Raw genomic sequence first — 13,747 nt, forward strand, 5'->3', positions numbered from 1 at the left:
AAGGCCATTGAGCGCCTTCCTTCAGTTGAAAAGGATCTCGGCGACGCCAGAGCTAAAATAAAAAACCTTGAGGAGAAGGTTAAACAAATGGAAGCTGATAAGCCTGGTGTTCGTCAAAGAGCCGTGGGCTGTTATTTAGCTTCGAACGAGTTTTTCTCCAAGCTCCAAGATCGTTTCGATGGAGGTTTGACTGCTGCTCATAGATGTGTTGCCTATGCTGCCGGTTGGAAAAAGGAAGATTGGGCCAAAGTTGAAAAAGCTTTCAACGAGGAAGCTTACAAGATCCCTTCCGGCTTCGAGACACAGCAATTCTCTAAAGAGGACTTGTACAATTTGGTGCCCAGTGCTGATGATGGCCCTAAAGATCCCAGCATTTTAAACTCTCCAGTGCCTGAGAACGCACAAGCTTGAAGGGGCGGGCAGTCATCACCGACATCTTCTTGTGGGTCTTGTACTATTGGGCCTTATCAGCTGTAACTCTCTTTTTATTGCGTTTTGTATGTCTTAAACATTTATTTTGACAATGCTGTTTTATCGGCATATACCCTTTTTTGTGGTGATGCCTGTCGATTGTCAACTTTACTGTCATGTAAACTTAACTCATTTTCATTTTCGTTGTTTATCAACTGCTTGCAAATTTAAACACCTCTTATCGTAACTAAGTTGTTTTTGCTTATCACTTGCTAATTTTCTTAATTAAACAATGTTATCGTAACTACATTGCCTTGTAATTCACAATATGCAAATGACAGAGATATGCAAAAGACAGTTTGCAAAAACAAAGATTTACCTGATGATTTGTCTGATATCCGACAACTTTTAACAATTATCAAATTATGAAGATATCATATCATAACAACCTGTCATTTAATAACTATCAATGCACGATATTTATGTCATTCTTTACTCCCCCCAGTGTACATAGTTCGTGTTAGAACTATGTATACTTGGCAGTTATCATTCGTTGCTGGTCCAGATTATAACATTGGTCACCTACTGCTTTGTTGTTTCAGCCAGTTAGGTACCCTCTCGGCGATCACTCTCTGAGCTACGCCTCATATTGGCGTATACTCGAATTGATTTGGACGGTATTTATATTTTGAACCAGCAACCTCGTGAGTTAACGTATACAACTGATCAGGTTGTATATCTATTAACTTCACGGAAGCGGTTTTGAGCTGTCCGTCCCATTTAACGGTGTTCTGTTAAATGGAGGATGCCTATTCCAATATATGTTGTCTGAATATTTCTTTATTCATCACTGATACCCTTTTTCGATATCAGCTTCACATGAAAATTGTAAATTATACGTAGTATTTCTTCAGCACAGCCGTGTTCCATACATTCTTTAGGGGTGTCCCATCCAAAGTTTCCAGATAAAACGATCCTTGGATGACGACATCTCTAATCCGATAAGGTCCTTCCCAACTTGCAGTCAGCTTTCCATCTTCATTTCCCTTACATGTCGTCGCTGTTCTTCGCAGTACTAAATCCCCCACACTTAACGGCCGATGAGACACTCTTCTGTTGTAGGCCCTCGACATTCTTTCCTTATATGCAGCTGACTTAACTGCTGCTTTTTCTCTGAGCTCTGGCAAAAATTCTAACTGTTGTCGTAGAAGTAAATCATTTTGGTCTTCACAGTAATGCTGAATCCTAAATGTCGGCAACCCAACCTCTGCTGGTATGACTGCCTCTGTTCCAAACACTAAAGTATAAGGTGATTCACCTGTGGCTTCTCTAATTGTCGTCCTGTTTGCCCACAATATCTCCGGTATCAAATCTGCCCACAAACCCTTTGCATCTTCAATCTTCTTTTTAATTGCCATTATAATTTGCTTATTTGCTGCTTCTGCCTGGCCGTTAGACTGTGGATGGCATACTGCTGCATAAGCAAATTTCACCTTGTACATCGTTAAGAGATCTTTGATTGGCTTACAATCAAATTGGGTTCCATGATAAAAAACCATCGCCATCGGCAACCCAAATCTTGTGAAGATACTCTTCCATATAAAATTCTTCACTTCTGATGCCGTTATCTTCGTTACTGGTTCTGCTTCAATCCATTTTGTGAAATAGTCTATCCCCACTATCAGAAATTTCCTTCCACCCGTGGCCGATGGGAACGGGCCAATTATATCCATTCCCCATTGGGCAAAAGGGATTGGATTTAATATCAGAGTCAGATCATTAGGAGGCAAGTTAATAACTGGGGCAAACTTTTGACACTTCTCGCATCTTTTAACATAAGCTATTGCATCTGCGTTCATCGTCGGCCAGTAGTATCCCCTTCTCACTGCTTCTCTGGATAAGGCTCTTGCTCCGAGATGGTTACCACAACTACCTTCATGCAATTCTTCTAACAACCTTGCTGGCTCAAAATCCGTTATACACCTTTGCAATGGCAGTGCAAACCCCCTTTTGTATAACTGACCTTGGTACATGACAAACCACACGCTATCTTTCCTTAATCTTTTCAACTCCCCCTTATCCGCTGGCCCTGCACCATGGATGAGGTATGCCAGTATTTTATCATACCACTGGTTCCCAACATCAATACATGAAACCTTTGCCGACATCTCATCTATACTTCTCTGCTTTAAAACCTCCACCATGATCGTCCTTTCCAAGTCATTAAAACTTGAACTTGCTAATCTTGCCAACGCATCTGCTTGAGCATTTTTCAGTCTCAGAACCAGTTTTATTTCAAAATATTGCAACTGCGCTGCTAACTGTTTCATCTTCTCCAAATACTTCACCATTGCTGGCTCTCGAGTTTCATACTCTCCACTATACTGACTTGATACCAGTTGGGAGTCAGTTGTTAAAACCAGCCGCTTTGCTTCTGCTGCGATTGACAACTGCATTCCGGCTATTGCAGCTTCATACTCGGCTTCATTATTTGTTGCCTTGAACTTAAACTTCATGGCATATTCAAACATTTTCCCATCTGGAGCTGTTATCACAATTCCAGCCCCTGCCCCCGTTGCCGTAGCTGAACGATCAACTGATACCTGCCATGTGCCCAATTCTTCCTCTTCGTCCGTGTATGTGGTTTCAACAATGAAATCCGACAATGCTTGAGCCTTAATTGACGTTCTCGGCCTGTAGCTTATTTCATACTCCGACAACTCAACTGCCCATGCCAATAATCTACCAGATGTATCCATTTTATGCAATGATTTCTCCAAAGGGTGATTGGTTAACACCTCTATTGGATGTGCATCAAAGTAAGGACTCAACTTTCTAGCCGCCACTACTACTGTTAACGTCATCTTCTCTATCACTGGATATCCGCGTTCTACCGCATTCAATATGTGACTGACAAAGTATATCGGCTTCTGCTGCTTCTTCCTTTCCACTATCAAAACGGCCGCTACCGTTTTTGGTGATGCTGAAATATACAACTGCATCACTTCCCCCTTCTCGGGCCTGGCAATCGTGGGAAGAGATATGGGATGATTCCTTACTACTTCCAAGGCATCACTCTGTTCCTTTCCCCACTCGAATGTCTTGTTCTTTCTTAGTACCATGAAAAACGGAAGCGCCTTGTCGGCTGACTTGCTAATAAATCTGGTCAATCCTGCCATCCTTCCAGTCAATCTCTATATATCACGAATGGTTTTTGGTTGTTTCATTTGGAGTACCGCATTCACCTTATCTGGATTTGCATCTATCCCCCGTTCACTGACCATAAAGCCCAAGAATTTCCCTGATCTGACCCCAAACATACACTTCTCCAGATTCAACTTCATCTGATATCTCCTTAACGTCTCAAATGTTTCCCTCAGATCCGCTATATGGTCTTCTTTTTCTTTACTCTTTACTATCGTATCATCTACATACACCTCAACATTCCGGCCTTTCTGCTTCTCAAATATCTTGTCCACCAACTTTTGATATGTTGCTCCTGCATTTTTCAACCTAAACGACATTGCCTTATAACAGTACACACCGACATCTGTTATAAAAGCCGTTTTATTCCTGTCAGCCTTATGCATGCTGACCTGATGATATCCTGAAAACGCATCCAGAAAACTGAGCATAGCATGACCAGAGGTTGAGTCTACCAACCTATCTATCCGGGGTAATGGGTAGCAATCCTTAGGGCAAGCCTTATTTAGATCTGTAAAATCCACACACATTCGCCACTTCCCTGTCGTCTTTCTCACCATTACTACATTCGCCAACCATTCCGGATATGTGCAAGGCTCAATGAACCCTGCCGCTAAGAGCTTATTTACCTCAGCCTGAATTGCTTCTATTTTCTCAGTTGAGAAATTGCGCTTCTTTTTCCTTATCGGCCTGAATTTTCTATCAACATTCAACTTATGCCCCATCACCTCTGGATGTATCCCCGGCATCTCACTTGCCGAAAATGCAAAGACATCTGCATTTTCACGTAACAGGCTTATCAGATTACACCTTGTATCCACATCCATATCAGTCCCAACCTTCACTGTTTTACTCGGGTCGCCTGGTTGCAATTCAACTTGGACGGTTTCTCCCCCTGGTAACGGCCTTGGTGTTTCCTCAGGCCTTGCATCAAAGTTTTTCATGGTTAAATCTTGAACTGTTGGCTCACCTTCCCTTATCGGATTGCATGGTATTGGAGCACTGCCAACTGGGTTCTTCAAAGCTGTCACGTAACAAGCTTTTGACATCACCTGACCTCCATATACCTTCTCCACAGCTCCTAAATTTGACACATAAGCTATTGCCAGATGGTAAGTTGATACAACGGCCTGCATATCATGTATTATCGGTCTGCCGATAATTGAGTTGTAGGCTGACTTAACATCCACCACCAGAAACTCTGCCATCACATCTCTTGCTTGTGGCCCATCACCCAGCTTAACCGGTAACACAATGCTCCCTTCCGGCCTCACTGTTGTTCCATTGAACCCGATTACGGGATATGATACCGGTTTCAGGTACTGCCTTCCTATATTCATCTCATTAAAAGCTTGCACAAACAACACATTTGCTGAACTACCTCCATCCACCAGCACTCTTTTGATGTTAGCCCCGTTTATCTTAGTTATTAGGACTAACGGGTCATCATGTGGGAACACTACACCCCTTGCATCTTCTTCTGTGAACACTACCTGAGGTATTGATGCTGGCCGAGGACGATTGTCCACATCCAAGGCGCAAACTAGGTGACGATGCTCAGCCAAATGCTTCTTTGCTCCACTAATCGTCCCTCCATGAATCGGTCCCCCTGTTATCACATCTACCCTTCTAGTAGACAACGGTGGTATTCCTATATCCCCTTGTCGGACTATTCCTCCTTGAGTCCTCTCAGGCCTTGCCTCTATCAGTTGCCTCTCAACTGTTTGTGCCGGTTGTTGATTCCTGCTTGTGTTCAGCCGATATTGTGTCAAATGCCCTTTTCTGATCAACTCCTCAATGTTATCCTTCAATTGCGTACACTCCTCTGTATAATGTCCCACATCCCTATGGAACATACAATACTTCTTCACATCCCTTGGCCTTGCCTTCATGGGAATCGGCCTTGACCAATCTTCTCTATTCTGATTCACTGAGTAGATTGCTGCCCTTGGTGTATTCAGGGGAGTGTAAGTGCTATATCTCATTGGCAGCCTTGTTGGTCTTAAATATTGCCGGCTTCCTCCTCCCCTTCCTGGGGCAGGAGTTCTCGGCCTACTTCCTCCAGACGATGTCCCTTCATACTGGCTTTGCCCCTTTCCGGCAACGACATGTCTGCTACTTGTCTTCATCAATTCTTCACTCTTAATGTAATCATGAGCTTTACTAAACGTCGCTGCTAATGTCGGCAGGTTTTTCCTTGTAAGGTACCATTTGAAATCAGAATCAACCAAGCCATTCATTAAAGCCATCACAACTATTTCTTGTTGCAGTTTTGGGATTGTATTTGCCTCATTGTTAAATCGTCTAATATAATCCCTCAAGGATTCATCCGGTTTCTGCTCCACGGCCATCAATTCTCCAGAGGTTCTCTGCCTTACACTATTGCTGACATACTGACCCACAAACATCTCGGTCAATCTTTCAAAACTATCTACTGACCCAACTTCAAGGTTGTTGAACCAATCGGCTGCAGCCCCAATCAGAGTAGTCGGAAAGACCTTACACCAGACTGCATCTGAGTTGGTATACAACATCATGTGCCCCTCATAGGACGTTATAAATCTTGCCGGATCCCCTCTTCCATCATACCTGCAAGTCGGCATTTTCACCTTTTCCATTGGCTGTTCCAAGATATGCTGGGAAAAAGGAGATGCCCTTAACTGCACCACTGCTCGCACTGCCTGCCCATCCCCTTGCGAACTTCTCTGCTGTTGGGTTCTCGTACTCACAGTGTGACTTGAGGATTGTTCAACCCGCCGTGACATTGTGTGCGATCTTATCGGCGACTCATGTCGGGATCTCCTAGGCGAGTTCATCAACTGATTATGTTGCTCTTCTTGGTTACGGTGCGGTGTTCCTCTATCGGCCTGAGCGGCCCCCCTTTCATCCTGTGCCGCCTCAGCCTCCTTTCTCTTCCTACTCGTTGCACTCATCACCCTTGCTGCTGTCTCCAATTCATCTGGTGTGAATGCCGCCATAAGATCCTCTGTCTCCCCTCCGCCTGCAGGGGAGGTTATCGGCATGTGAAACTGATTATCCTCTAAGGTGTGGGTTTCATCCACTATCTCCATCTGAGGCTGTTCTACCAAATTGTTTTCGGCCATGATTATTTTTATTATGTATATATATATTTTTTTGTGTGAGGTTCTTAGGCGATAGAAGTGATCAAAGCCCCCTCCTTCTAGCGCCAAATTGTTTCTGTCTGAATCTGATTCCCCAAGAACTCGGACCTGAGATCCTGATACTCCTATCGGCAAGCTGAGAACCTACACAATGAGAAGAAGTTAGCTAACCCCGGGGTGGTCCGGGGATAACCATTCCGATGACAAAGTCAGAAAGTGTTCTAGAGAAGAAGATAAGTATGAGAGAGAAAGTAAAGAGAGAGAGAGAGAGAGAGAGAGAGGAAGAATCATTTTAAAATCCCCTCATAAATGAGGTCTTACCTACTATTTATAATGATCCACCTTGACAGGTGGCTCTCATCCATGCAAAGCCTTTCTCATCCATGCAAAGCCTCCTGCGCCAAGTGTCGAGCTTTTGTTGCCACGTGCCGAATTCCGACAAGCCGATACGTCTGCTTTCTGGTGCATATCGGCGCCTTTTCACAATTATTCAGAGTTTGGTCACGTGCTTTTACAAGATATCGGTCCTACCTAGATATTATCCCATACACGTAAAATTTTCAAATACGTACACTTTTAATCCAAGAGGAAAGGTACACGATTGCCAATGATCACCTATACTTAAGCTTAATTAGGGAGAATGAATATGATATCGTCTTTGACAAAACATGAATTTTGGTTGCATTGTCAAGCAATTTTTTAATGCGATTATATAAAGATTTATCAATAAAAATAATATAACTTTAACAACTACTCCCTTCATTTTTCTTATAAGTTAGAGTTGAGATTTTTCACTATTCATATGTCATCGATCTTTCATTAAAAATATTAATGGTCAAAGTTGTGTCTCGACAAATATACAAGTTTGACTTTAACTTATAAAAAAAAAAAAAAAAGGAAGTACGATATATATATATATATATATATATATATATATATATATATATATATATATAGATAGATAGATTATAGAGTATAATTAATAATAAATCTTATCGCTCTCACTATTGGAGAATTCAATCTCTTATACATCCCTCTAGGCTCTTACGCAGCATGCTTATTGTGACTTTTAACGCATTATCTTTAGCTTTACCTTGCTAAATACGTTAATTTACACTTAATGTATACGCGTGAAGTTTTGTCACGAATCAAATGTGAAGATAAATCTACATTTAAGGTAAGATTTCTACGTTATCATTATTTTGCCTATTTGGTAGTCCAAATTCCAAAATGATTGGAAATTTGTCTCCAACAAGTCTTGTTTGAATAATTGATTTGCTCCATTTGAAGTTGGCTTTACTTTATGAAATATCAAATCTTGCATTGTTTTTGGCTACTTACTACAAGTCATTAAAGAAAACAATGGACTAAAGATTAAATGATTAGTTGTGTGTTCACACTTCACACGCAACGCAAAATTACAAAAAACTTTTAATTTTTTGTATACATGGATATTGATAAGAAAATGAAATAATTCGTATTATTAATATTTAATTCAGGTCAGTACATGATTGATTTAATAATTGACTTAGTATATATTTCTCTATATATAAGTAATAGTCAATCATACTCCTTTTGTGAATTTATGTATTATCTTTAATTATGAGATTATGACTTGATAATATAACTAATCAATGAAAAAATCTGTACAAAGGGAGCATTCTAAACATTTTAATAAGCAAGTCTTGGCATAGTATTCATCATATGGCATCATGGTAAATTATTGTATTATTATTATTATTATTATTATAATATATATATATATATATATATATATATATATATATATATAAATAAAAGAAACATGACTAGTTGACTACCATACTATTTTAATGATGAAGTATATTATATGATCGGTTCATTTTTTCACGTTATAAAATAGTCACAATTACTCTTATCATATCTACAATGTAAAAATAAATTTTGAAAATTTTAATCTAACATAAAATATTTTTTGAGAAACTATAAAATAAGAATAAAAATTGCATAAATGAAACTAAAAATTTGATAAATAAAAAAAATAATGATAATAATATTTAATACCATTAATAAAGTAATTTAATTAATTACTTGGAAAAAATTATGTCAATTATGAACTATATAATAATTAAAACACTACGGTAGTCATATTTCAAATGACTACATACTATAAATTTTTTAATAAAAATGCATGTACAAGCTAAGTATACAACTCTCTTGCAGAAAAATTAGTACGACTTGTTGAATTAAAGCCATACTTCCTCTGTTCTTTTTTACTTGACCTTTTTCTTTTATCACGTTTGCCAATGCAAAACTTTAGCGATCAATAACTTTAATTCTTCATAAGTAAAAATTATAAAAGTTGTATATTACGATAGTACTTATTGAGACGAATTTAAAAAAAATTATCATATGAATATATTTTTCCTTACATATCATTTACAAATGTCGGTCAAAGGAGAGGTGGTGAATAGTGTAAAAGTCAAAGCGAATCAAGTAAAAAAGAACGGAGGAAGTATATTTTTTTTAAAAAATATATATATATAAGTTTTTGTTATTTATAATTTCTAGAGGAAAAGAGGTAAAATATGTTGACTTAGGCAAAGTATTTCTTCAAGGTGGTACTACACGTCTACACCATATGTCATTTTCTAGTTAAATTAGTTCTTTGAATATTGTGGTCTTGTGTAGACCTGTTTAGCTAATTACAGACTTTACAGTAGTTATTTCATCATTAACTGATTTGAATGGTTAAAAATAAATTAAAAAAAAAGGGGGCTACTTTAGCACTCAAATAATAAGAACAAAAAAAAAAAAAAAAAAAAAAAAAAGAGAGAGAGAGAGAGAGGAAAGTAGTTCACTTTAGTTGAGTGAGTTGACTAAAAGTCTTGGTCTATGATAAACAGTTTGTACTCCGAATAAGACAAACCATCCACAAATGCTGAAATGGTCAAGAACATTAGTACTCTATCACTACTACGTTGATACTAATCGACAGTTACTGATTAAGGAATAGTTGAATACGAGTACCTTCTCTTTTCAATAGGGTTATACGGACTTTTCAACGATGTTATACCGAGTACATATATACTTAGGGTCTAGAAATGTGTGTATTATTTATCGATACGATTATTGAATCGGCCAGGTTGTCAACCAATCATGTTTGATGAAAATAATAAATAATTCACTTTGTGATTTTGAGGTCACAAGTTTATTTATTTGAGCCCCATTATTGTCGTCATTTGCGAGTATCGGATTTTCTTGTTTTTCTCCTCTGCTCTCAAACGTTGATTTACATAAGCTAGACTAATTAATAACTTGTGAAAAATGTTGATTCAGTACTATTAGTTGATAACAATTAAACTTAAGTAAATTAGTGTAATTAATTTGCTTGTTAGGGACTCACCTTATAATCAAAAGGCCAACTACAACTCTACTTGTTAGGGATTTTTCTTCTAACCAATAAAAAAAATAAAATTTATTTGATTCTTTAAAATTAAAATAATGGTTATGATATAAATAGATAGTTGATAACAATTAAACTTAATTAAATTAGTGTAATTTGCTTGTTAGGGACTCACCTTGTAATCAAAAGGCCAGCTACAACTCTACACGTGTCGTACTCATACTTTTTTTTCGTTTTAATAAAGGAGGTATTTTAAAGGGAGTAATGCTATGCATGTAGTAATGCATAACAAGCCAACAAGGAGCATTCATGTAATTACACATATGTATGAACAAATGCATATTCTAAATTCAGAGTAGTATCATTAAATTAGATGATAAAATAATACCACTGAATATAAGGTAATACTCCATACTATATATGCATATACGAGTATTATATATTTATATATGCATTCAATTGTTTTAAATTTAATTTATGCATGAATTGTACCACTGAAAATTCAATAGTACTATATAAGCTTTCAGTGGAACAATCAGTATGTGATCCCCTATTACGTGAGACAACCTGACAAAAAAAAATAGGTGAGGTTCACTTACGAACCTCTATCTTCCAAGCTATCGATCTCTATCCTTTTTTCTCTCTCTATCATGTGTTTTTAGAATATTCTAATCATTGTTGTACAAATACATAACAATACTCCATTACTACTTAATCATTCTTAATTGTCTTGACAAATAAAATTTGGAATATAAAATTTTGAGGATAGAGGTTAAAAGTCATTCTTAATTAGCTTTCATATTATGAAAAAAAGATACCTTTACGACTTTATATAGAATGGATAGATTATCAACACAAATCCTTCGTTTGCTCAAGTTAGAAAAGTATAGGCAATCAATTAAATAGTTTATGTGTTTTCAATAAAAAAAAAAAAAATGTTTATGTTATAGTTATTTATGAGAGGAAAAAAAATGAGTTATTATTAAATTAGTCATCACCCTTTCAAATACGTTATATATATTAGTATTTGTTTTTAAAAATGATAGTAATATGCATACTGAATTATTGCTTAGCTAAATTTTCAGGAAACCTCATTCAAAATTAAAAATAATATTATGGAAAAGTAAAAACAAATTAACAATCAAAACACCACGAAGTTGATATGAAAATTTCACACATACTTATAAATCATGATTAATTCAATTGTGTCTTTTGTGAGACTTCTTTGTATACATGGAAAACTACGTAGTGCTCTTGTAAAAAAAAAAAAAAAAAAAAAGAGTAGTACATAACAAGTAGATCAGAGTATTTACAATGAACAATTGTTTAAGTGGTCCAGAAATATACTGTATACAAGCAATTTAGTAGACTACCAAAGTCCAAAGATTTGGTAAACGACATTATTATATAAAAGTAACTTGGATTTTTTGTAATTAATAAATCACGTACACTAGTACCATTATTTAGACGACCAACTAACTATAATAAGAACGTAGTATTGTAAACATAGGAATATAGAATATGTGGTCAACACGTGATAATGGGTCACTAACTAATTGAGTATATGTTTTGTAAATTATTTAATCACCAAGAAAATATTCATGTTTGATTTTAATTAATTTATTTTTTCCCATTGGCTAATTATATTTAATTGGTGACCACCTAAGGATATAATGTAAAATCTATTATGGACCTCAACCAAAAACTAGCATGATATCAGACCATCGTAACAAGGTCTCAAGTTTACATTTCATTCACCATACCCCTCATTGATGAAGAATAATTAGTGCTGAATATAAAAGACACATATTGTATCCGTACTTCATGTCTAAAGGGTTTTAATATGTATGAAGGATGTGATAGAATGTAAAACTGATCATGATGAACCTCAACAATAAAATTTATCTTTTAATTGAATTGGTCTAATGTCTCACGATATCCAATAATAACACTTCCATAAAAATGTTACAAGACAAATGCTAATGAATACCATAACAACGTTAGATAAAATGACCAAAATAAAATAGACATATAACTTTATCGTAGAGTGGTGGTCCTCCTTAGCAAAATTCATACTTCCTAGCATTAAAAATACTTACGTGGGCAAATCGCATTTGACTTTAATAATATTATTAAAAGAAGAAGGAAACGAGTAAAGAAGAAAAATAAAGCTGAGATGGAAATGACCTGTATGCTGATGTCGGTGAATTTCCCATTTTTTTCTTGTTAAGTTGTTGTCTTCCTTTTTTATTTTTATTTTTTTGACAGATTGTTAAGTTGTTGTAATGGTTTTGCCAAAAGGCAAGATATTTTTCCGTTACTCCGAATCATATTCTAAACATGTCACTTCTCTTTCATTGGCCGCATTGCTTCTTCTTGTTCACACTTCACACAAGCTAGCAACAATTGTCACGCGTTGGATTTAATCAAATAGATAACGACTTGTGCACAAATCCGTTCGATTATTATTATTGTGCACTTAAATTATTAGTTTTAATTACATTATATCGGCCTGTTTCGAATATAAAAAGTATAATCGCATGTGTTTAATTAAGTGTACTTGAATTGATACTTGTTTAGTCGTTTTTATAGTAGTGTAGTGATATCCGATCCAATCCCAAGTCATAAAGTGGTGATGATGACCAAAGTGGAGAGCAAAGAGCCTCAAAGATCGAGGACGCAATATATTATAGGGGAGATATGATAGTTGAACTGCAAATAAGGAAAACGTTTAGTAGTGACTTAAAAAAATTATAGGTGAAAGTTAGTTTTTGCTTTTGTTTTTTGTTATTTTAAGCAAGAAAAAAGTTTAGTTGGTTGTTGCATTATTAGGAAAGCAAAAGCTAATTCTTTGAATAAAACACATGGAGTATATATTTATTCTACCTTTAAAATGATACTACAAAGTATTGTAAGCTTCGTAACATATTAGTTCAATAATAATCTATTACATATCATGGGTTCTCACTTTGATAAAGAGCAAATCAAAGGTGTTATCTTACAAATATATCCTAAATGTATATTCTCTATTGCTATACTTGGTCTATTGATAATTTGAATCAACTAAGACTTCAATTATTTTTTATTGTTAACATAGTTTTCCACTAATTTAAGCTGACCGACTTGTTTAATTATATATTTACAATTTTAGTCATACTTTAATTTGTTATTGTAGCACCTAGCACTGTCAAAAACCGAACCGAACTGGTGAAACCGAACCGTTTCAACCGATGCGAATGAGAACCGAACCGATTAAAAACCGATTTTATGAAACTGAAAAACCGACCCGAACCGCATGTTAGTAAAACCGAAACCGAACCGATCCGAGTAAACGTTAAACCATTTAAGAACCGAACCAAATCTAAATCGAACTGAAAGGAAAACCGAACCGAAAATAAACCGAACCGTTTCTAACCCGAAACCGTTTAAACTGGCATAAAAACCGTTTACACCGAACCGTTAACAAACTGCAACCCGTTTGCACCAAACCGTTTATAAACCGAACTGATTATAAACTGAACCGCTTATAAACCGAAACCGTTTATGAACTGAATCGCTTATAATTCGAACCGTTACAAACCACTTCCTATAAGGGGTTTTTTGAACGACTCGATAAAAAACCGAT

General features: G+C 36.4%; 1 protein-coding gene across 1 annotated transcript; it reads right to left on the bottom strand.

Moving 5' to 3' along the window:
• Positions 1-1,304: 1,304 nt before the first annotated feature.
• LOC110690721 lies at positions 1,305-3,590 on the bottom strand. The gene has a single exon (XM_021867636.1). The coding sequence runs from the start codon at positions 3,588-3,590 to the stop codon at positions 1,305-1,307; it is 2,286 nt and encodes a 761-aa protein (XP_021723328.1).
• Between the last annotated feature and the right edge of the window lie 10,157 nt (positions 3,591-13,747).

Source organism: Chenopodium quinoa, unplaced genomic scaffold (genome assembly GCF_001683475.1).
Source record: "Chenopodium quinoa cultivar QQ74 unplaced genomic scaffold, ASM168347v1, whole genome shotgun sequence".
Classification (NCBI taxonomy): domain Eukaryota; kingdom Viridiplantae; phylum Streptophyta; class Magnoliopsida; order Caryophyllales; family Amaranthaceae; genus Chenopodium; species Chenopodium quinoa.